The sequence below is a fragment of the Pseudophryne corroboree genome, chromosome 5 (assembly GCF_028390025.1).
Source record: "Pseudophryne corroboree isolate aPseCor3 chromosome 5, aPseCor3.hap2, whole genome shotgun sequence".
Taxonomy (NCBI): domain Eukaryota; kingdom Metazoa; phylum Chordata; class Amphibia; order Anura; family Myobatrachidae; genus Pseudophryne; species Pseudophryne corroboree.
The window spans coordinates 388,995,524-389,020,686 of record NC_086448.1 but is presented as its reverse complement, the minus strand read 5'-3'; the positions used below and the strand labels follow the sequence as shown (position 1 = coordinate 389,020,686).

General features: G+C 45.5%; 1 protein-coding gene across 2 annotated transcripts in view; it reads left to right on the top strand.

The window, feature by feature from the left end:
- TRIO (trio Rho guanine nucleotide exchange factor) overlaps positions 1 to 24,919 on the top strand; it is a 1,426,902-nt gene extending 1,401,983 nt beyond the window's left edge. The window contains exon 49 of one of the 2 annotated variants that reach the window (XM_063922713.1): positions 24,432 to 24,919. In XM_063922713.1, the coding sequence (XP_063778783.1) occupies positions 24,432 to 24,695 (264 nt within the window). In that variant the 3' untranslated portion in view covers positions 24,696 to 24,919. The remainder of the gene's footprint in view (positions 1 to 24,431) is intronic. The other variant, XM_063922714.1, reaches the window with a different exon arrangement.
- Positions 24,920 to 25,163: the final 244 nt, after the last annotated feature.

Below are 25,163 nucleotides of genomic sequence, written 5' to 3'. Positions count from 1 at the left end.
TTTCTGAAAGAAAACCGATAAGGCCAAAATCTGTACCTTAATTGAGCCCAATTTTAGGCCCGCATCCACACCTGCTTGTAGAAAATGGAGAAAATGTCCTAGCCGAAACTCTTCCGTAGGAGCCCCCTTGGATTCACACCAAGAAACATATTTTCTCCAAATACTGTGGTAATGTTTAGACGTTACCCCTTTTCTGGCCTGAATAAGTGTGGGAATGACTTCACTGGGAATACCCTTACGGGCTAGGATTTTGCGCTCAACCGCCATGCCGTCAAACGTAGCCGCGGTAAGTCCTGATACACGCACGGCCCCTGTTGTAACAGGTCCTTGCGCAGAGGAAGAGGCCAGGGATCTCCTATGAGTATTTCCTGTAGATCTGGATACCGAGCCCTCCTTGGCCAGTCTGGGACAATGAGGATCGCCCGGATCTTTGTTCTTCTTATGATCTTTAGAACCTTTGGAATGAAAGGAAGTGGAGGGAATACATACACAGACTGAAACACCCACGGTGTCACCAGTGCATCCACTGCAATTGCTTGAGGGTCCCTTGACCTGGAACAATATATCTGAAGCTTCTTGTTGAGACGAGATGCCATCATGTCTACTTGAGGAACACCCCACCGACTTGTCACCTCTGTGAAGACTTCTTGGTGGAGGCCCCACTCTCCTGGATGGAGAACGTGTCTGCTGAGGAAGTCTGCTTCCCAGTTGTCCACTCCTGGAATGAAGATCGCTGACAGAGCGCATATATGCTTTTCCGCCCAGCGGAAAATCCTTGTGGCTTCTGCCATTGCCGCTCCACTTTTCGTTCTGCCCTGACGGTTTATGTACGCTACTGCTGTTACATTGTCCGACTGGATCAGTACAGGCAGATCTCGAAGAAGATGTTCCGCTTGCAGAAGACCGTTGTAAATGGCCCTTAACTCTGGAACATATATGTGGAGACAAGTTTCCTGACTTGACCATCTTCCTTGGAAGTTTTCTCCCATTGTGACTGCCCCCCAGTCTCGGAGGCTTGCATCCGTGGTCACTAAGATCCAGTCCTGTATCCCAAACCTGCGCCCGTCTAGGAGGTGAGAGCTGAGCAGCCACCACAGGAGTGATACCCTGGTCTTGGAAGACGGGATTATCCTCCGGTGCATGTGTAGGCGGGACCTGGACCACTTGTCCAACGGGTCCCACTGGAACACTCTGGCATGGAACCTGCCAAACTGAATGGCCTCGTAGGCCGCAACCATCTCCCCCAGCAACCGAATGCATTGATGGATTGACACTCTTGCTGGTTTCAGAATTTGTTTGACCAGACTCTGAAGTTCCAGAGCCTTGTCCACTGGAAGAAAGACTCTCTGTAGTTTTGTGTCCAATATCATTCCCAAAATCGACAACCGCGTTGTCAGAATCAACTGTGATTTTGGCAAGTTTAGGAGCCAACCATGTTGCTGAAGAACTGTCAGGGAGAGTGCAACGTTTTACACCAACTTGGTCCCTGGATCTCGCCTTTATCAGGAGATCGTCCAAGTATGGGATAATCGTGACTCCTTGCTTGCGAAGGAGAACCATCATCTCCGCCATAAGTTTGCTGAAAATCCTCGGAGCCGTGGACAGACCAAACGGCAACGTTTGAAATTGGTAATGACAATCCTGAATTCCAAACCTCAGGTAAGCCTGATGCGGGGGATAAATGGGAACATGTAAGTAGGCATCTTTTATGTCCACCGACACCATAAAATCCCCTTCCTCCAGACTAGAGATCCCTGCTCGGAGAGACTCCATCTTGAATTTAAATTTCTTTAGGTAGAAATTTAGGGATTTCAGGTTTAGGATTGGTCTGACCGAGCCATCCAGCTTCGGGACCAGAAACAGGCTCGAATAAAAGCCTTCTCCCTGTTGTGACTGGGGAACCCTGACGATAACTTGATTTTGACACAACTTTTGTATTGCGTCGGAAACTACCTCCCTGTCCGGAAGAGAAGCTGGTAAGGCTGATTTGAAACAACGGGGAGGGGGAACATCTTGAAACTCCAGCTTGTACCCTTAGGATACTATTTGTAAAACCCATGGGTCTAGGTCCGAACGAACCCAAAACTGACTGAAGAGTTTGAGACATGCTCCCACCGGTGCGGACTCCCGCATAGGAGCCCCAACGTCATGTGGTGGAATTGGCAGAATCCTGGGAGGACTTCTGCTCCTGGGAGCCTGACAAGGCTGGTGATCGTTTACCTCTGCCCCTTCCTCTAGTAGCAAGGAAGGAAGAACCTTGGCCCTTTCTATATTTATTGGGCAGAAAGGACTGCATCTGGTAGTGATGCGTTTTCTTTTGTTGTGGAGGAACATAAGGTAAAAGGGATGACTTACCCGCGGTAGCTGTAGACACCAAATCATCAAGGCCGTCACTAAATAAGGCCTTACCTTTATATGGTAGAAATTCCATACTTTTCTTGGAATCAGCATTCCATTGGTGTATCCACAACGCTCGTCTAGCTGAGACTGCCTTAGATCCCAAAAGACCAATATCTCTCGCAGCTTCCTTAAGGTATGCTGCAGCATCCTTGATATAACTGAGAATGCTGATTTATATACAGGAATGAAAAGCTATACCTTAAACACACTTTAAATACACTTTACCATGGAGCCGCTGCGGCCGCTATACTTAATACACACTCTACGTACTCTTTACGCTGTTAGCGTAAAGAGTCCCGTACTGTGTACGGACTTTGCGCACAAACGCTGCGCTGACGGTACAAAGTACACACAGCGCGTACACACCCAGAGATACACCGCAAACCCTTAACAGCTATGCAATGCGATAATAATACACTTTAAACCTTAGCCGGGAAAGGAAGACACGACACCAGATTGTTATTAAACTGCTGCGTTCCGACACCACAGCATATTATTACTGAAAGGGGGTTACAATATATACAATACAACAGATTAATGGCTACAGTCAATGGTACATACGTGATTGGATTCGCTGCGCTACCCAGTCTGGTCCTCAGTCATCTGATAGATAACTTTGTGAGTCTTGTGTCTGACCAGGCCTGCAGCAGGCTCTCTTTATACAATTCTTCCAAAACCTAACACAATGGATACTGTAATCTTTGTCCATTGGACACAGGGATGGTCATTTACAGTACAGGAGAGGTCATAGGTCGGTTTGAGTAGGTGGACGATGTCTGTTCTAACTGCTCTTGTGGGTGGTCTCCTCTGGATTCCCGCCGCATACATAATGTACAGTAAATACAGTTTATATCTATATTCTGCTCCTGCACATAACTATCCGCAGGAACATGCGATCTGCTGCAGACCAACACCGGAATGTTACCCTTAAAATACCCTACAGCTGGATACCGAACACCACCTTATAACCTTGTTCTGTCCCCTCCTATCCTGTAATGGTGAATCCCTTTGTTCTGTTACCATTTAAACTGCTGTAACTTACTGATGTGGTGCAGGGAGACTATGTGTACATTGTGCACTATTTGGATTAAAAATGTCATGTGTTTTGATAGCTTTCCATGCATTCACAAACTCTACCGTAAGTACCCATACCAGGACCGCAGGAGCGACCATGCGCAAATTTCGGATATGTGCACGCACAGCAGAATAAGTACGCGCACGGAGGCCATCTGTGTGTAGTTTGTACTTGATGTGTGTACTGCAATATTTTTCGACTTTGACATAACCCAGCATCAAGAGGACGCTATCCCTATCTAAGGAATCTATTTCAGAAGACAAGTTGTCTGCCCAAACTGAAGGGCGGGAGTAGCAAGTCTGCGCTGTATAGGACTGAGTCAGCTGGCCGTGTGGAGAGTGCCAGAGCTCCCTAAGGGCTCAGTACAAAAGTGCAAAATGAAAAAGGGGGTGTGCTCTCTCTACAATGGCGCTGGTCTCTCTTACGGTCACCTATGTATGTGGATAATACCAAGGTGTGAAAGTGTATGTTGAAACACACTGGTATGGTAAAAAAAAATGGAATTTAATACAATACTAGCATACAATGTCTAAAAACAAGCAATACATAAAAAATCAAGTGGACTAGGAACAGGCCATGGGGGGAATGTGATCCTACCGATGCAGGTGGAGAAGCTGCAGGTGTCAAATAAAGGCAGGGTACCCCGGGAAATACCCTGCTGGTGGCTCCTCTGATCGAATTCCCTTCCAGGCAATCAGGAAAACAGTCCGCCAAATGTCCAGGGGGTGGGCAGCGCCACAAGGTATCTCCAATGCGTTTCGGGACAGTCTGGTCCCTTCTTCAAGGCAAGATACCTTTGTGGCTTGATGGGGATCCTTTTAAATGTCTTTTAGCCAGTGAAAAACGGCCGAACATGGCGGGAAAAGTCCACTTCCTGTCCAGACCGGAAGTGACGTTTGCGGTCCATTCAAAGGCTGTTTTGACCGGAAATGATGTCAGAAATGCGTTCCACAGTGTCCATTGCTCTCTCCTGAGAAGATATCAGCTTCTATGAGTGGGAAAAGTGGTGGACAATCGTTCTTGATGGTCATTAGACAGCATTTTGATTGTTTCCAATGAAAATAAACAGAAATTATAACCGGAATTAATATTCAAATATGTCCCATGATGTCCTTTATTAGCTTGAAGGAGAGGTAAACTTATATAGATGTCCGGTGAAAGGGATGGATCACAGTTCTTTCGTAGTGGTCGTAGAATGGCATTCTCATGTAGAAACAATGTAGTTCCCCATTGACATGAAAAAAAGGAAATACAACAATAAATAAATAATGGGAATAAATGATTCTAAGTAAGGTATACACCTGAAAAAAGAAGGGCCGTTAAGCATGACTAAGTGGTGATGGATAGAAGATGTTACTGGTGTGATGTTAAAGAAACCATTTGATTTCAAAGTCTTGATTAAGACCATTGGGGGAAAGCGTTTGTAAATTGAATATCATCCTCATTTCTGCTTTTGCTAGGTTGGCTTTCCATGTGGACCTGATATTCCGGTGACCTACAAAGTAGGCAATTGAATTGGTGGAACACTGATGTTCCTTCCGGAAGTGGTCTGAGAGGTGGTGGGTGGCAAGGCCTTTACGGATGTTGCGCAAATGTTCCCCTATGCGTGTTTTCAAGGTCCTTGAAGTTCTACCCACATAGGATTTACCGCATTTGCACATGATGAGGTAGATGACACTGGAAGTATTGCATGTGATGAAGTCATGAATCTTCAATTTATTACCTTTAATGATGACATCTGTGTATTTCGTTTTCTCCATTTTGATGCTTCTGCACCCCACACATAGACCGCATCTGTGAAAGCCAGCAGTTCTTATCGGATTGGTGTTTTTCACAGGTAGGGCACTTCGTACCAGTTTGCTCTTTAGATTGGCCGCCTTACGGTATATGAACTGAGGTTTGCTGGGAAGAATGTTTCTTAATATCGGGACTTCTTGGAGGATGTGCCAATGTTTGTGAATGATTCCTTCAAAATATTTGTAATCTGAGTTGAAGCCTGTGAGAAAGGCCCATTGACTTTCTGATGTGGATTACTTTTTGGTCGTCTTCGGGTCTTGAATGAGCGGTTCTCTTTCACTGGATTTGATTTCTTGAGCCGTTTTTTCAATCTTTTCGGAATGGTATCCTTTCTTTAGGAAGATGTTCTTCAGATGATCAATTTGTGTTTCACATTCCATTTGTTCACTGCAATTCCTTCTTATACGGATGAATTGACTCTTTGGTATCCCTTGGAGCCAGTTCTGATGGTGTTCAGTATCTGTAGATATATAATTTTGTGTGTCCGTGGGTTTATGGAAAGTTTTGGTATGAATGATTCCATCTTTAATATATATGGAAAGATCTAGGAAATTCACTTCATTCTGATTTATAGTGAAGACAAAGTTGAGATTAACTGAATTCTCATTAAGATTATGGCAAAAAGTCTCCAAATCGTCTATACTTCCATTCCAACAGAACAGTATGTCGTCAGTGTAGCGACTCTAATGTCGTAGTTTTGTGCCCCAAGTTATGCTGGAATAGATGGTAGAGGATTCCCAATAGGCCATGAACAAATTGGCATAACTTGGGGCAAAGCGAGTACCCATGGCTGTACCTTTGCGTTGCAGGTAATATCCGCCATTAAAGAAAAATAAGTTGTTGTTAAGAATGATTTCAATGGCTTCTTAGATGAAGGATTTCCTTACTTGGCTTTCCTCAGTCTGGTCTAAGAACCACGAAACCGCTTTGATACCATCAGTGTGATCTGTCACTGTGTAGAGCGATGATACATCGGCAGTGATGAGATAACAGTTGGATTCCCATTTCATCTCATGTATCCTTCTAATCGCATCCCTGGTGTCCTTCAGGAATGATGGTGTTTTTCTTACTATGGGTTGTAAGAAATTATCAATCATAGCCGACAAATTGGCAGTCAAACTGCCAGTTCCAGTGATGATTGGACGACCTGGGGGGGGCAGGTAGACTTTTATGCACTTTTGGCAGGATGTAAATAGTAGAAGTCACTGGATTGTCATTGGTGAGGTATCCATGTTCACTTTCTGTTATTCCGCCTGATGCTAAATGTTTCTCTAGAATTTTTTCATAGAGGTTCTTGATGCGTGTTGATGGATCAGTTTTTAACTTCTGATGGGCGTTAACATCTGTTAGCTGTCCCGTGATTTCCCGAATATAGTCATCCGTATTCATTATCGCAACTCCTCCTCCCTTGTCGCAGGGCTTAATGGTGTTGCTCTCATCCTTGCTTAAATCGGTGATGGCTTGTCGTTCTTTTCGCGATAGATTGTGACGTATCTTGGTGTGATGGTTTCTCTTCTTCCTGAAGTCCTCAGTGACCAATTTTTGAAAAGTCTCAATAAAGTTTCCCTTAATATGAGCCGGGTAAAATTGTGATTTCTTTTTGAATGTACGGTTAGTATCGTTCTCTTCAGATATGTTCTCCATATTATCTGAATTGGCCTCCTGTATCGCAAATAATTTTTTCAATGTAATTTTTCTGGTGAATTTCTGGAGATCAAATTATTGTTCAAAAATATTGTTCAAATGCATCGGCCGTGGTTGATGGCGCATATTTGAGCCCCTTCTCCAAGACTCTGATTTCTGTATCTGTCAAGTCTCTGTCGCTGAGGTTGAATACGGTCCTTTTCTTTTCTAATGATGAAGCAACAGGAGGGGGAATGAGGTTGGGAATGGATTTCTTCAATCTTTTCCTTCTTTTGGCTTTAGTACCTCCTCTTTTTCCTCTCTTCCTGCTGTGTCTGGTACGGGTTCCCACTGCTAATGTTTCTTGGAACCTGACCTTTCTCTTCGAAAAGGGGGTTCCGTGTGATGATCATCTTTGCTATTTTCCTTCTTTATTGCTTCTCTATGGTCAGCAGGATAATTCTTGTTCTCTGATGTTGGCCAGCGGTCTATAGTCACATTTCTTCTTCCTCGGGTTTGACTTTCTCTTCTGGAAAGACTTCTATTTCTCTTATTGAGGTAAGTATTCGGGGGTTGATGTCTGTGACAGCTATGTTGGTGATCTATGGTCCTTCCCGTTCTTGATATCCTCCGCTCTCGTTGGATGCTGTCTCGATTATGACGGAAGGCCCTTTGCTGGTACCCCCTATCCCGTTGTCTTCTTTCCCGTGACGGACTCCGCCTTCTCATCGGGCTTCTAGGTTCCCAGTGTCTTTGTGGAGATACGGAAATGTCCCTGTTGTCATCTCTCATATATCTTTATTTTCTCCAATCGCCTTTATTTCTCCATGTCTTATTCCTTTGATGCCTGTATCGTTGTGGTGGTTTATAGCGGTTTTCTTCATTATACCGTTGTTCTTTTCTATTCCACGTGGACCGACGAAATAGGTTTCTATTATATTTATATTCATTTTTCCATTGATGAACAGATGATCTTTCGTTGTCACAATGGTAGGGGTGGCGGTCATTTCTAGAAGAGTCTTCTCCCTCGTTATGTGCAGTGGATGGAACTTGAGTAGCTGGTTTGGTTTTCTTAGATTTGGTGATCCCAAATCCATAGAAATCAGTCTCTTTGCAGCTTTTTTTGTTTTTTCTTAATCAGCTCTCTGGTATTGTGTTCCATTTTTATAGCTAATTCTTTCTCTAGCACCTTGAACCGTGGCAACTTGGTGAAAGGTTCTATTAAGGTTTGAAAGGATTCGATTCTATCCTTGGTTTCCTTTAGTTTCGATGTCCTTTCCTTCAGAATTAGATCTATCAGTGCAAGCGAGCAATTATCAAGAATTGTCTGCCCACTTTTCGATAGCACTACTTACCCACGCAGATGCAATGACAGGTCTGAGTAGCGTACCTGTGGTCGCATAAATGGACTTTAACGTAGATTCCTGTTTACGATCCGCAGGATCCTTAAGGACCGCCATGTCAGGTGACGGGAGAGCCACCTTTTTAGACAAACGTGATAGGGCCTTGTCCATGGTGGGGGGTGACTCCCACTTTTCCCTATCCGCCGAGGGAAATGGATAAGCTACCGTAATTCTTTTGGGAATCTGAAACTTTTTGTCAGGAGTTTCCCAGAGTTTTTCAAATAGCGTGTTCAGTTCATGAGAGGAAGGAAACGTTACCTCAGGATTCCTTTCCTTATACATACAGACCCTTTTATCAGGGACAGCCGGGTCCTCAGTGATATGTAGTACCTCTTTAACCGCCACAATCATGTACTGAATGCTTTTTGCCAATTTTGGATCTAATCTGGAATTAGAATCCGTGTCGGTATCAGTGCCTGCCACTTGGGCTAGTGAACGTTTCTGTGACCCTGAGGGGACCTGACTTTGCAATAACATATCTTCTACAGATTTCTTCCATGCCTGGGTCTGAGACTCAGACTTATCTAGCCTCTTACAAATAAGAGCCGCATTAGCATTCAAGGCGTTCAACACATTTACCCAATCCGGCGTCGGCGGTGCCGACAGGGTCACCCCCGCAGCCGTTTGTGTCCCTAATACAGCCTTCTCCTGGGAAGAGCCTTCAGCCTCAGACATGTCGACACACGTCCACACCAAACACACACTGGGCATATAGGGTACAGACCCACAGTAAAGCCTGTCAGAGAGAGACAGAGGGGATTTGCCAGCTCACACCCCAGCGCTCAATCAGCGGTTCTGAAGCGCCCAATAAACGCCCCAGACCTATAGCACTTTTTATATAAAGTATATTGCACCAAGTTTAGCCAGTGCTGCCCCCCCCCCCCCCGCCCCGTCACCGTTTTGCACCCTGATACTTGTCAGTGTGAAGAAAGGACCAGTGTCTCTGCAGCCTGATGGAGAGAAAATGGCAGAGTGAGCTGTGAGGACGAAGCTCCGTCCCCTTAATGGCGCGCTTCCGTCCCGCTTCTTGTATGATTATACTGGCGGGGGTTTTGGGACAGTGCCTCGGCACTAATGTCCCCTGTTGCCAGATGTCCACTGAGGATTCATTAGCTGCCCAGGGCACCCCCCTCCCCCCCCCCCCCCGCGCCCTGCACCCTGTATCCTGTAGTGCTGCATGTATGTGGGAGCTTGGCGTGCAGCGTCCGCGCGCTGCGGTACCTCAGATAAATGCCGTCACTGAAGTCTTCTTTTCTTCATCTTCTTTTCTTCATCTTCTGACTTCTAGCTCTGTAAGGGGGTGACAGCAGGCTGCGGGAGTGAGCATCTAGGCGTACCCAGCGATCAGCACCCTCAGGAGCTAATGGTGTCCTGTAGCCAGAAGCAGAGCCCTTGAACTCACTGGAAGTGGGTAATACTCCCCTCCCCTAAGTCCCACGAAGCAGGGAGACTGTTGCCAGCAGCCTCCCTGAACATAAAAACCTAACAAAAAGTATTTTTTCAGAGAAACTCAGTAGAGCTCTCTGCAGTGCGTCCAGTCTCACTGGGCACAATTATAAAACTGGAGTCTGGAGGAGGGCCATAGAGGGAGGAGCCAGTTCACACCCTTTCGAAGTCTTAAAGTGCCCATGTCTCATGCGGATCCCATCTATACCCCATGGTTCTATGATGACCCCAGCATCCTCTAGGACGTATGAGAAATGGGGGAAACTCTGGAGTCCCTTCCATACTTTATTGAGGGCCTGTTTGGTCCCAAACTGGATTATAATACCTGCCAAGCTATATGAGGAAATTGTTTCTTTCTCCTTCTTAATGCCTCCAGACTTAAGATCTTTCACAGTGAAAGATCAAACACCTCCCCTTTTCTAGTGATCAGGTCTCCTTTCCTCATGAAGAACAGCATAGAGGTGAATAGGCTTAGCAAGTTAGTCGCTCAGCTTTCAAGCTTTCTGGCAACATTTCTGAGTGTTCAACATTTTCTAGGACCGCTGAACCATTTCCACAACAGATACCTTAGGTAGTGAAGTATAATAAGTTTATACTACAAGATCTCCTGAAATACCTGCTTTTCTCTGAGGAAACGGCATTCAGTGTATTCTATTGGATGGATGGAGTTGTTATTCAATTCTGTAATATCAGAAATATATATATATATATATATCTCTAACGTCCTAGTGGATGCTGGGGACTAAGTATGGACCATGGGGAATAGACGGCTCCGCAGGTGACAGGATACTTTAAGAAAGAATTTGGATACTGGTGTGCTCTGGCTCCTCCCTCTAGGTCCCACCCCCAGACCTCAGTTTGAATCTGTTTGAATCTGTGCTCGGACGAGCTGGGTGCTACTTAGTGAGCTCTCCTGAGCTTGCTGAAAAGAAAGTATTTTGTTAGGTTTTTTTATTTTCAGAGAGATCTGCTGGCAACAGACTCTCTGCTACGTGGGACTGAGGGGAGAGAAGCAGCCCTACTCACTGAAGATAGGTCCTGCTTCTTAGGCTACTGGGCACCATTAGCTCCAGAGGGATCGTACACAGGATCGCACCCTTCGTTGTCCGATCCCGGAGCCGCGCCGCCGTCCCCCTCGCAGAGCCGGAAGACAGAAGCCGGTGACAGAAGCAAGAAGACTTCGAAATCGGCGGCAGAAGACTCCAGTCTTCATATGAGGTAGCGCACAGCACTGCAGCTGTGCACCATTGCTCCCACACTAAACCCACATACTCCGGTCACTGTAGGGTGCAGGGCGCAGGGGGGGGCGCCCTGGGCAGCAATTAGAGACCTCTTGGCAAAAGTGGGCATATATACAGTTGGGCACTGTATATATGCATGGGCCCCCGCCATATTTTTACACAGAAACTGAGGGGGTGGGGCTTCTTCCTCAGCACTCACCAGCGCCATTTTCTCTCCACAGCTCCGCTGAGAGGAAGCTCCCCAGGCTCTCCTCTGCAGAATCACGGTAGAAGAGGGTAAAAAGAGAGGGGGGGCACATAAATTTGGCGCAAAAACAGTATATACAGCAGCTACTGGGTTAACACCAAGTTACTGTGTGATTCCTGGGACATATAGCGCTGGGGTGTGTGCTGGCATACTCTCTCTGTCTCTCCAAAGGGCCTTGTGGGGGAACTGTCTTCAAATAGAGCATCCCCTGTGTGTGTGGTGTGTCAGTACGCTTGTGTTGGCATGTTTGAAGAGGAAGGCTATGTGGAAACAGAGCGGGAACAAATGAATGTGGGGTCACCGCCGACGGCGCCGACACCGATTGGATGGATATGTGGGAAGGTTTAAAATGATAATGTTACTTCCTTGCATAAAACGTTGGATAAAGCTGAAGCCTTGGGACAGCTGGGGTCTCAGCCCATGCCTGATCCTATGTCGCAGAGGCCGTCAGGGTCTCAGAAGTGCCCACTATCCCAAATTGTTGACACAGATATCGACACGGATTCTGACTCCAGTGTCGATGGCGATGATGCAAAGTTACAGCTTAAAATTGCTAAAGCCATCCGTTACATGATTATAGCAATGAAAGATGTGTTGCACATCACAGAGGAAACCCCAGTCCCTGACAAGAGGGTTTATATGTATGGGGAAAAAAGGCAAGAGGTGACCTCTCCCCCTTCACATGAGTTAAATGAGTTATGTGAAAAGGCTTGGGAATCTCCAGATAGAAAACTGCAGATTTCCAAACGGATGCTTATGGCGTATCCTTTCCCGCCAACGGACAGGTTACGCTGGGAATCCTCCCCTAGGGTAGACAAAGCTTTAACACGCTTATCCAAGAGGGTAGCCCTGCCGTCACAGGATACGGCCACCCTAAAAGATGCTGCGAATAGAAAGCAGGAGGGTATCCTGAAGTCCATTTATACACATTCAGGTACCTTACTAAGGCCGGCAATTGCGTCGGCCTGGGTGTGTAGTGCTGTAGCAGCATGGACGGGTACCTTATCTGAGGAACTTGATACCTTGGACAAGGATACTATATTAATGACCCTGGGGCATATAAAAGACGCTGTCCTATATGCTCAAAGAGACATTAGCTTTCTGGGCTCTAGAATAAATGCAATGTCGATTTCTGCCAGGAAGGTCCTGTGGACTCGGCAATGGACAGGCGATGCCGACTCAAAAAGGCACATGGAGGTTTTACCTTACAAGGGTGAGGAGTTGTTTGGGGAGGGTCTCTCGGACCTGGTCTCCACAGCTACTGCTGGAAAGTCAATTTTTTTTGCCATATGTTCCCTCACAACCTAAGAAAGCACCGTATTACCAAATGCAGTCCTTTCGATCACAAAAAGGCAAGAAAGTCCGAGGTGCGTCCTTTCTTGCCAGAGGCAGGGGCAGAGGAAAGAAGCTGCACAACACAGCTAGTTCCCAGGAACAGAAGTCCTCCCCGACTTCCACTAAATCCACCGCATGATGCTGAGGCTCCATAGGTGGAGCTAGGCCCGGTGGGGGCGCGTCTCCGAAATTTCAGCCACAAGTGGGTTCACTCCCAGGTGGATCCCTGGGCAATAGAGATTGTGTCTCAGGGATACAAGCTGGAATTCGAAGGGATGCCCCCTCACCGATACCTCAAATCGGCCCTGCCAGCTTCCCCCTTAGAGAGGGAAATAGTGTTAGCTACAAATTCACAAATTGTATCTTCAGCAGGTGGTGGTCAAAGTTCCCCTCCTTCAACAAGGAAAGGGTTATTATTCGACCATGTTTGTGGTACCGAAACCGGACGGTTCGGTCAGACCCATATTGAATATAAAATCCCTGAACATATACCTGAAAAGGTTCAAGTTCAAGATGGAATCGCTCAGAGCTGTCATCGCAAGCCTAGAAGGGGGGGATTTTATGGTGTCTCTGGACATAAAGGATGCTTACCTTCATGTCCCCATTTATCCACCTCATCAGGCGTACCTCAGATTTGTGGTACAGGATTGTCATTACCAATTCCAGATGTTGCCGTTTGGTCTCTCCACGGCACCGAGAATATTTACCAAGGTAATGGCGGAAATGATGGTGCTCCTGCGAAAGCAAGGGGTCACAATTAACCCATACTTGGACGATCTCCTCATAAAGGCGAGGTCCAGAGAGCAGTTGCTGATCAGCGTAGCACGCTCTCGGGAAGTGTTACAACAGCACGGCTGGATTCTAAATATTCCAAAGTCGCAGTTGATTCCTACGACTCGTCTGCCCTTCCTGGGCATGATTCTGGACACAGACCAGAAGAGGGTTTTATCTCCCAATGGAGAAGGCTCAGGAGCTCATGACACTGGTCAGAGACCTATTAAAACCAAAACAGGTGTCGGTGCATCACTGCACGCGAGTCCTGGGAAAGATGGTGGCATCATACGAGGCCATTCCCTTCTGCAGGTTCCATGCGAGGACCTTTCAATGGGATCTGTTGGACAAGTGGTCCGGATCACATCTACAAATGCATCGGCTGATCACCCTATCCCCCAGGGCCAGGGTGTCTCTCCTGTGGTGACTGCAGAGTGCTCACCTTCTTGAGGGCCGCAGATTCGACATTCAGGACTGGGTCCTGGTGACCACGGACGCAAGCCTCCGAGGGTGGGGAGCAGTCACACAGGTAAGAAATTTCCAAGGTCTGTGGTCAAGTCAGGAGACTTGCCTTCACATCAACATCCTGGAACTAAGGGATGCAATGCCCTACGTCAAGCGGAGACCTGCTTCGCGACCGATCGGTTCTGATTCAGTCAGACAACATCACCGCAGTGGCTCATGTAAACCGCCAAGGCGGCACTAGGAGCAGGGTGGCGATGGCGGAAGCCACCAGAATTCTTCGCTGGGCGGAGAATCACGTAAGTACACTGTCAGCAGTGTTCATTCCGGGAGTGGACAACTGGGAAGCAGACTTCCTCAGCAGGCACGACCTCCACCCGGGAGAGTGGGGACTTCATCAAGAAGTCTTCACGCAGATTGCAAGTTGGTGGGAACTGCCACAAGTAGACATGATGGCATCCCGCCTCAACAAAAAGCTACAGAGGTATTGCGCCAGGTCAAGAGACCCTCAGGCGATAGCTGTAGACGCACTAGTGACACCATGGGTGTTCCTGTCGGTCTATGTATTTCCTCCTCTTCCTCTCATACCCTGAGAATCATAAGAAGAAGAGGAGTGAGAACAATACTCATTGTTCCGGATTGGCCAAGAAGGACTTGGTATCCAGAGCTGCAAGAAATGCTCACAGAGGACCCATGGCCTCTACCTCTAAGACAGGACTTGTTGCAACAGGGGCCCTGTCTGTTCCAAGACTTACCGTGGCTGCGTTTGACGGCATGGCGGTTGAACGCCGGATCCTAGCAGAAAAAGGCATTCCGGATGAGGTTATTCCTACGCTGATAAAGGCTAGGAAGGACATGACGGCTAAACATTATCACCATATATGGCGAAAATATGTTGCTAGGTGTGAGGCCAGGAATGCCCCTACGGAGGAATTCCAGCTGGGCCGTTTCCTTCACTTCCTATATATATATATTTGACTAATATGTTTTCTCTTACGTCCTAGAGGATACTGGGGTCCATTTATTACCATGGGGTATGGACGGGTCCACCAGAAGCCATGGGCACTTTAAAAATTTGATAGTGTGGGCTGGCTCCTCCCTCTATGCCCCTCCTACCAGACTCCGTTTAGAAAATTCTCAGAGGAGCCGGTCACCCTGAAGGAAGCTCCTGAAGAGTTTTCTGCATTTATTTTATATGTTTGTTATTTTCAGGCAGAGCTAGATGGCACCAGTCTGCTTGCTTCGTGGGACTTAGGAGAGGGGGGGGGGGGCCCAACCTCTTGAAGAGTTTATGGTCCCGTTCCTCGCAGACAGGACACTGAGCTCCTGAGGGAGCTATTCGCAAGCCCCACCACGGCGAGCGTACAATCCCGCAGCATGCTGCCACCCCTAACAGAGCCAGAAGAACGAAGAGTGGTGAGTACTGAGTCGGCGTCCCGGTTAGCGTGGCGCCAGTCATTATGGCAGCATGAGGGTACAGAGACGCACAGCTTCTAAACAGGGCGGGATGCGTCTCCCGACACAGTACACAACTACGTCTCAGTACATACTGTGTTGCCATACTAGCAACACAGCCTTAAAATAGTTTCTGTCCATTTTAAGCACCAAATTCCTCAGCCAGTATAAACAAAAACGCGGGAAGAACGTGTGCCATTGAAGGGGCGGGGCTTCACTATGAGAGGATCTAGCAGCTCACCAGCACGATTTTCCCTCTGCAGTGGACACAGACGCTGACTGAGATGGACGCGTAGCTCCTACAGTGGGACTCCAAATTACCTCAGCGGTACCAGGGGGTCATAGCAGGGGGGGAGCGATTACTAGTGTACGAAGTCCCTTATCAGGGTAGTTCGTTAGCAAACCGGCTAAGCTTGGCATTAGTGGTAAGGGCACGGTGGGGGCTGGCTCCAAACAACTCTGTGTCTCCCTGAAGGGATCTTTGTGGGTTAATTGTGCTTAACCTTTTCCTGTGTGTGTGTGCTGTCGCATTTACATTATGTCAGGCAAAGAGTGTTTTTCTTGTACAGCGTAATACTTAAAACAGACTGTGGATGAGTTTATGAGCAGAGACTCAGTCCCCAAAACAGCGTCACAATCCCCTCACATTTGTCCACAAAAGCGATCTCTGGCCCATATCCTGCAGTCTGACTCTGACGCTGAAGGGTCAGACCTGGAGGAGGGTGAGGTAGATTCGCAGGGGGTGGGGGGTGGATGTGGCTCTGTCACGGGGAATAGAGGCTTTTATATAAGCTATCAGAGATGTTCTGCATATTCCTGATAAGGTGCGAGAGGAGTGTGAGGAATCTTATTTTAATGTGAAAAATAAATCCTCAGTCACTTTTCCTGTGTTAAAGTAATTGAATACCCTCTTTGAAGAACCATGGGTTAATCCTGATAACAAATGTCAGATCCCTAAAAGGTTGCTCTCAGCTTTTCCCTTTCCTCTGGAGGATAGGAAAAAATGGGAAAATCCACCGATAGTGGACGTACCAGTCTCTAGGCTGTCACGAAAAATTGTATTGCCTGTTCCTGGTGCAGTCTCCCTAAAAGACACGGCTGACCGTATAATTGAGACTACACTCAGATCATTGTACACAGCTGCTGGGGTGGCCCAAAGACCCACTATTGCATGTGCGTGGATCACAAAAGCCATTGCAAAATGGCCAGGTAATCTAATTGAGGGATTAGATTCCTTGTCTAGGGGGGATGTTTTACTCCTGCAGCATATACAGGACTCTGCAAACTTTATGGTGGAAGTCATAAAAGAGAGAGGCTTGCTTAACGCACTAACCAGTGCTGTGGCAGTGTCGGTGCACAGGGTCTTTTAACTATGCCAGTGGACTACTGACGCGGACTCCAGGAAAGGCGTGGAAGGCCTACCATTCACAGGAGAGGCTTTGTTTGGAGATGAACTAGACAAATGGATCTCCACAGCTACTGCGGGTAAGTCTACGTATATTTCCTTCCGCAGCCCCCCCAGCCAAGAAGACTTATTCAGCTTCTGAAGTTGCAGTCCTTTTGGACAGCCAAGTTCAAGGGAAAATCCAGTACTGTTTCTACGTCCTCCAGAGGCGCAAGAGGTAAACCACGCAAGCCAGCAACTGCAGGTGCTCAGGAACCGAGCTCAGGCTCCTAGTGTCTCTGGATATCAAGGATGCGTACCTTCACATTCCGATCTGGCCGCCGCATTAGGCTTATCTATGGTTTGCACTGCAGGACTGTCACTACCAGTTCCAGGCTCTGCCATTTGGTCTCTCCATGGCACCAAGGTTGTTCACCAAGGTGATGGCAGAGATAATGTTTCTACTGCGCAAACAGGGAGTGAACATAATTCCGTACGTGGACGATCTCCTGATAAAATCACCGTCCAGGTAAAGGTTGCGGGACAGCATTGGTCTCTCAACCAAACTCCTCCAGGATCTCGGGTGGATTCTGAACCTTCCGAAATCTCACCTAGAGCCAACAAGGAGGTTCCCATTCCTCGGAATGATACTGGACACGGAGTCGCAGAAAGTGTTCCTTCCGTTGGAAAAGGCATTGGTGATCCAGTTGATGGTTCGGGGCGTCCTGAAGCCAACCCGGGTGCATTTGTGCATTCGTCTTCTGAGGAAAATGGTGGCCTCTTACGAGGCTCTTCAATATGGAAGGTTTCACGCAAGACCCTTCCAGCTCTGGCCCCTCAGATCTGTTGGACAAATGGTCCGGATCGCATCTTCACATGCACCAGAGGATGCGTCTGTCGCCAAAAGCCAGGATCTCTCTTCTGTGTTGGCTGCAGATTTCTCACCCCGTCGGAGGTTCAGAATTCAGAACTGGATTCTGTTAACCACAGACGCAAGCCTCTGGTTGGGGAGCAGTCACTCATGGGGTGCAGTTTCAAGGAAGATGGTCAAGTCAGGAGTCGTCCTTCAAATCAACATTCTGGAACTCAGGGCCATTTACAACGCCCTCCTGCAGGCCTCGCATCTTCTTCAAGATCGGGCCATTCAGGTCCAGTCTGACAATGTGACAGCAGTGACGTACATAAACCGACAGGGCGGAATGAAGAGCATAGCAGCAGTGTCAGAGGTGTCAAGAACTCTCCTCTGGGCAGAAAGAAACACTGTGGCGTTGTCAGCGGTCTTCATTCAGGGAGTAGTCAACTGGGAAGCAGACTTCCTCAGCAGACACGACCTGCACCCAGGGGAGTGGGGCCTTCACCCAGAAGTGTTCAGGTGCTTGACAAGTCGCTGGGGATATCCACAGATCGTCATGATGGCCTCTCGGCTCAGCAAGAAGCTCAAGTGATATTGTTCCAGGTCAAGAGACCCACAGGCGGTGGTGGTAGACGCCCTGACAACTCCATGGGTCTATTAGATGGTGTACATGGTTCCTCCCCTTCCTCTGATCCCAAGAATTCTAAAGAGAATAAAAAGGGAAAAGGGTCAAGCAATTCTCATTGCTCCAGACTGGCCAAGAAGGGCCTGGTATGCGGACCTACTGGAGATGCTCCTCGAAGATCCATGGCCTCTACCTCTTCGTGAGGATCTTCTGCAACAGGGCTCGTTCGTCTATCAGGACTTACCGCGGCTACGTTTGACGGCATGGAAGTTGAACGGCTGATTCTAGCCAGGAGAGGGATCCCTAGCAAGGTTATCCCGACTTTGATCCAAACCAGGAAGGGGGTAACGTCTAAGCATTACCATCGTATTTGGAAGAAATACGTCTCTTGGTGTGAGAGCAGAAATTATTCCGCGGTGGAATTTCATCTGGGACGTTTCCTGCTTTTTCTGCAGGCAGGTATGGATGTGGGCCTGAGTCTGGGCTCCTTAAAAGTCCAGATTTCGGCCTTGTCCATTTTCTTTCAGAAACTATCAGCATCTCTCCCTGAGGTCCAGGTGTTCTTGAAAGGTGTTCTGCACATCCAACCTCCCTTTGTGCCTCCCACGGCTCATTGGGATCTCAACGCAGTGCTGCAGTTCCTCCAATCGGACTGGTTTGAACCGTTACAAGAGGTGGACGTAAAATATCTTACGTGGAAGACTGTCACACTGTTGGCCTTGGCTTCAGCAAGACGTGTGTCGGAGTTGGGGGCTTTGTCTCACAAAAGTCCCTATTTAATTTTCCATGAGGACAGAGCTGAACTCAGAACTCGTCATCAATTTCTTCCTGTTGTGGTTCCAGTTGTCACAGACACTTCTGCTACTTCAAAGTATTTGATGTTGTGAGGGCTTTGAAGGTGCATGTGAAGAGAACAGCTCGTCACAGAAAAACTGACTCGCTGTTTGTTCTTTATGATCCCAATAAAATTGGGTGTCCTGCTTCAACGCAGACAATTTGCACGCTGGATCAGACTGACTATCCAGCATGCTTATTCCGCGGCAAGTTTGCCATGTCCAAAATCTGTTCAGGCCCACTCTACTAGGTCGGTGGGTTCTATCTGGGCGGCTGCCTGTGGTGTTTCGGCTTTACAGCTCTACCAAGCAGCTACTTGGTCAGGTTCGAACATGTTTGCAAAGTTTTACAAGTTCGATACTTTGCCCTCTGTGGACCTAAGGTTTGGTCAATCAGTTCTGCAGGAACCTCAGCACTCTCCCACCTGGTTTGGGAGCTTTGGTACATCCCCATGGTACTAAATGTACCCCAGTATCCTCTAGGATGTAGGAGAAAATAGGATTTTAATTACCTACCAGTAAATCCTTTTCTCGTACTCCGTAGAGGATACTGGGCGCCCGCCCAGTGCTTCGTTCTTCCTCCAATGTGGTTAAGTAATGTTGGATCAGCCGTTGCTATTCCTGTTTCAAGTTTGGTTAGCTTGGCTTTCCTGTTGTTTGTGTGAGCTGGTTCGGAATCTCACCACTGTCCTTCTCTATCATTCTCTCAAAGTATGTCCGTCTTCTCGGGCACAGTTTCCTAGACTTGAGTCTGGTGGGAGGGGCGTAGAGGGAGGAGCCAGCCCACATTATCAAATTCTTAAAGTGCCCATGGCTCCTAGTTGACCCATCTATACCCCATGGTACTAAATGGACCCCAGTATCCTCTGCGGACTACGAGAAAAGGATTTACCGGTAGGTAATTAAAATCCTATTTATTTATTTTTATCAAGAAACAGAACATTAAGAGCGGTATTCAATTCTTTTCACCCCCTTCCTGCTGACAGGCGATGTATAATCAATTAAGCACGCTACCCCCAGGGTAGTGAGGGCGCCCAACCCTTTACGCAGCTAAACCTGATTATTATGGGCGCTATAACGGGGAACACTTTACAAATGAGATTGGGCGTGATACATCATTTGAATACCGCCCTAAGAATGCATGCTTCATTGGCTTAATCAGGGAAGTACAACATTGCCTTTTCAAATTTGCTGTTCTGGCACTACTTTCAGTTTTGCTATAGCACCAAGGATGTTGAGATCATGACATTGGTAGCTGCTCTTCTTAGATCCAGGGTTTAGCAGGCATGTTCATATATGGACAAATAAGGCTAACTCCTTTTTAGCGGATATTCTTTCTAGTCCTACTATACAGTACCTGTCAGCAGTGGAACAAATCATCTCCGTAAATGGATTTGTGAAGTGTCCACAGGTGACAGTTCTCCTTTGCATGAGTCGAAAAAGAGAGATGGTGTTCTCCTTTGAGAAAGTGCAATTTGCACAATTCCAAATGAGATTTCTCATAAGCTAGCTTTCAGATGTTCTCCAAACTTGGTATCAGCTGGTGACGGAGTGACAGTGTCCTCATCAGGGGTCACTTCTTCATATGGAACTGAATGATGATGACACATGCAAATGAGGCTCTGATGTGGCTAATTTAAAATTATAAGAGTTCACTGACCATGAGAGTGATCTGTGGGATCTTGCAATCGGAATAGTAAATGTTCCAGCCATTACAGATGTGTTGTTGTGGTCTGCAAGTCTTTCAGGAGCTTGTAGACCAGTTAAACTTGTAGACATCTGCAACTGTTTCTTGTAGAGGTCATGTTGGTGCTTTGAAATTACCATATAATCTATAGTTGTCTCTCGTAGTGCTCAAAATTTAAATCAAAACGGCATTTGTGTAATTTTGGAAGTTTTGAACTAGTCTGGAATGTTATGATATATAGACATTTTAAGTATGATAAAGGGCCCATCATAGCATCTACCATCAAGACCCGATCTCATAAATCAGGGCCTCCTCTCTGTAGAAGTTATGATCCTCAGAGCTAAAGGTTTCTCTGAGTGTGTGGTTCAGAACATAAGGCTCAATAACCTGTTTAGTCACAGAATTACATTACAACGTGGTTTGTGTGATTTAAATCTCTTGGTGTGAAACAAAGGGCTTTCCTGCATTTTATTTTTGCTGGAATGGCTTCTGCCAGAAGTTATGGAAGGAGTTTAAATCTCTGTTATTTGAAGGTTCAGGTCATAACCCTAAAGGTTTTCTTCTTGGGAAATCTTGCACCTGTGGTTTTGGTCTTCTTTCAGAGACTGATGCTTGTGCAGTTTCCATACATACTCCCAAGTGGAATCTCAACCTAGTGCTTGAAAGCCTTGCAGCACCCTCCTCTTGAACTTTTTATTTATGTGGGGTTAAAGATCCATTTCTAAAATACTGTCTTCCTGTTTGCTTACTTCACATCTTTGAGAGCTTTGAAGTCGGGATCTCTATGTTGTAGGTCGATGCTGCCTCATCTTTCACAAAGACAGGGCTCTTCTTAGAACCTAATGACTTTGTGTGTGTTTTTTTTTTGTTTGTTTGTGAAGCCTAAAATATCCTGTATAAGGGCAAAGACTTCCATCCAAAAACGGCGTGAACATGAAAATGGAATCATTGTCCCTATTTTTTTTTTTTTAATAACAACCACAAAAAAGGTTGACCAGGGTCAAAACAGACCACGGTCAGGTGGGGAATTACTTTGGGACAGTACGACCTGCCCTTGAAAATATGAGGGCACATTCCACCAGGTCTGTTGATGCCTTTTGGCAGGGAAGTGCAGAGCCTCAGCCAAGTAGGTATGTTGGGCAGCCACCAGTTTATTGGTTTACACATTGTTATGTCCTTTGAGATGATGTTAAAAAAATCAAAAACTGAAGGCACAGGCAGCCAATGCAGTGTTACAGGGAGAGGAGCTTGATCTTTTGTAAGAAAAATATTAGTGTTCCTGTGACTCCAAAGAAAAAACACAGAATTGGGCGCTAATGTTTAAATCAAATGTTAGCCGCACGTTCCTGGGGCTTGGTTCCTCTGCCACTTTAATACAAGAAAAAAACAGAAACTGGAGCTGCGCTTAACATTCAATTAAAGATTTTATTCATTCCCACAATAAAGGAAATATTTATATGTATATGTTCCTCTGCCACTTTAATACAAGAAAAAAACAGAAACTGGAGCTGCGCTTAACATTCAATTAAAGATTTTATTCATTCCCACAATAAAGGAAATATTTATATGTATATGTTCCTCTGCCACTTTAATACAAGAAAAAAACAGAAACTGGAGCTGCGCTTAACATTCAATTAAAGATTTTATTCATTCCCACAATAAAGGAAATATTTATATGTATATGTTCTTACAATCACCGGCCGGATTTCATATACTGCACAGATCATAAATATGAACCTTCAATGCCTCTATAACACCTAATTATTATGCAGAAATCTCTTAAAAACATGCATTAAGAACTCAGTGCACATATAGTCGTTTCACTGACTGTAAAAACTGCCCTTAGGTGACTCCTATAACCTTGCAGGCGTCCCTGCAGTGTATAGTATTTCGTCTAATGTCCGTATTATTTATTTCTGTAGCAGCAAAGGAATTATCAAGTGTTTCTTGTAATACCCCTCAGTCATTGATTATCAACTGTCCCATGAGTCATAGGTCAGCAAAGCGGTATTGTTAGTGCAATTATGACAAGCTTGTAAAATGTCCTTCCCTTTAGCACTAGGGTATCAAGGCTGTCTCTGAATGAAATGCAATAATACTCAGGTATGGGAGCGCACTCCCTATTCCCCCTTAGCACTGGGGTCCGGATGTCCGGGTACCGAGTTAATTAGTTGGTTAGTGAGACAACATGCAGAATGTGTCTGACAGTCACTTGATGAATGATTTAGCCGGCCGGCTATAAACTCACTTATCCACATACGCGTTTCACCGCCTCGGTATGTCTTCGGCAGCTTCCTCAGTGTGATACACAGGGATCCTTATAGTGATGATGATGATGATGATGTGCATAGAAAAAAAAGCATAGTTCACTTATAACAGGCAACAGAAGCATCGGAATTATTGGGCTTCTGGGTGCTAGGATATTAGTGAGACAAATAAGATGGTTACTCAAAATATGTATTAACCACCACTCGTTTTCTAAATTCAGCAGACTAAAGCAGCAACAACAATAAAAGAGAGTATCTTCAAAGCTTGAAAACCCAGAGTGCATTTGGGTGAACTTTATTAATTTAAACCCATATATGTTATAGCTTCCAACAGTTTTTAAAGAGCTGTATCAAAACTAGAGCACAAACTCCTCTAGAAATTGTAACCAGCTTCCATAACTGAAAAAAAGTGGAGTTATCTTTTATAGTCATCGATACGATACATTTATTGTCATTATCAAATAAAATTTGACAACGAAATTCAATTGTACAGCACACCAATCGATTATAAAAAGCTTGAACATAGGTATATAAAAACACACAGTAACATGCATTTGAGATATGACACATTATTCTTATCCTTGTACAAGTGATGGTTAGGCAAACAAAATTAACTTCTCCTGAAACGGAAGAAAGTACTCGGCCTTGCCAAGATTCAGATTTCTTGCACAAGAAGCCCACAAAACCCTTGCCCTTTACTTATTGATCATTGTCCTATGCAACCTGAGCTGTCTACCATGATTTTGGGGCCATGTATAGTATTTGGTCCAACCAATATCAGTGGCTCCTCAGTGCTGGGAAATTGCTTTTTGTGCAAGTGTCCAAACAACTAGTTGCTATCAACTCAGACAATGAGAAGCTTCTCAAGTACCATGTATTGTTGGTGACTACAGAAAAAATAGAACCCTCCAAAAGGTGACATTTATGCCACCACTCTGGCTCCTAGGTAACAAACAAAGCCCCATGGCCATTACTCAGCAGCCCATGCACTAGACACCCTAAAAGTTGACACTGTGATTTAGGTAACCCACAACATAAAAACTCACGTTGTAACATTTATATTATATTGATTGAAAAATTTCCAGCTTCACTTGAATCTATTTATTTAAGATCAGCATATTCATACAAAATCTCTTCAATACACCCGATTATTCTGAATATGAAATGGAAGCCTGTTTTTCTTCTATGATCATTTACAAAGTGCTGCTATTTTGTGTGGCAGTATTTAATTCTGTATAAAGCAAAAACATCTACATAGGTCATGTTTCTTGGAATATTTTTTTTGTGTGGGTTTGCACAAAATTGTCATACGTAACAAAGTCAAATAGTGAATTAGCCAACATTAGATCACCTTTAATGTAGTGAATATTAATCTACTCCTAACTAAATCTAATATTGAAAATAAAGCACTTGTAACTAGAACAGTCTATTTTTCACATTTGCCTTTTTTACTTTTATATGTATTTTTCTCTGACCATTTACTGATCTTAAGTCTGATTGTTTGATCTTCTCATGATCTACCCTCAGAGTGAAACTAGCAGCAGTAGCAATATCTCCACCATGTTGGTGACGCACGATTACATGGCGGTGAAGGAGGATGAGATCAATGTCTACCAAGGAGAGGTGGTTCAAATTTTGGCGAGTAATCAGCAGAACATGTTTCTGGTGTTCCGAGCTGCCACCAATGAGTGCCCTGCAGCCGAAGGCTGGATCCCAAGCTACGTCCTAGGCCACACATGTGCAGTCATCAGTGATTTGCCTGATGGGAAAATGAAGTGGGTATTTGGCTAAGAAAGGTAGCAATAAATGTTAATGTTTTATATAAGTTGTATATGAGTGATAATGCAAAAATTCTGTATATAAGTGGTAGCCACCTGTTTTATTCAAATATTCTGAAGAATTGCAGACAAGCACCTTATGGATGTTTCTTGTCTTTTTGCTTATATTGATTTTATGTAACATTGCACAGAACTTGCTGTACAACACAGGCAAATAAAAATATATTTAAAATGAAATACTTCCGTATGTGCACCCAGCTCTTTCAAATTATGAATGAATTATTAAAAGTTACTTTTTTATAATAAAAAAATCAAAACTACATTTTCCAAAAACCTGGTTTCATTCATTCAGCAGTGTTTCATATGTCATCCTGTTTATAAATGAACACTGGAGCACGAACATAACCAGGCTAACAAGTGAAATTATTAGTGCATGTGGCTGCATTCCTCAGGTTTGGTGCAAAACCCCCTGGCCTTATTG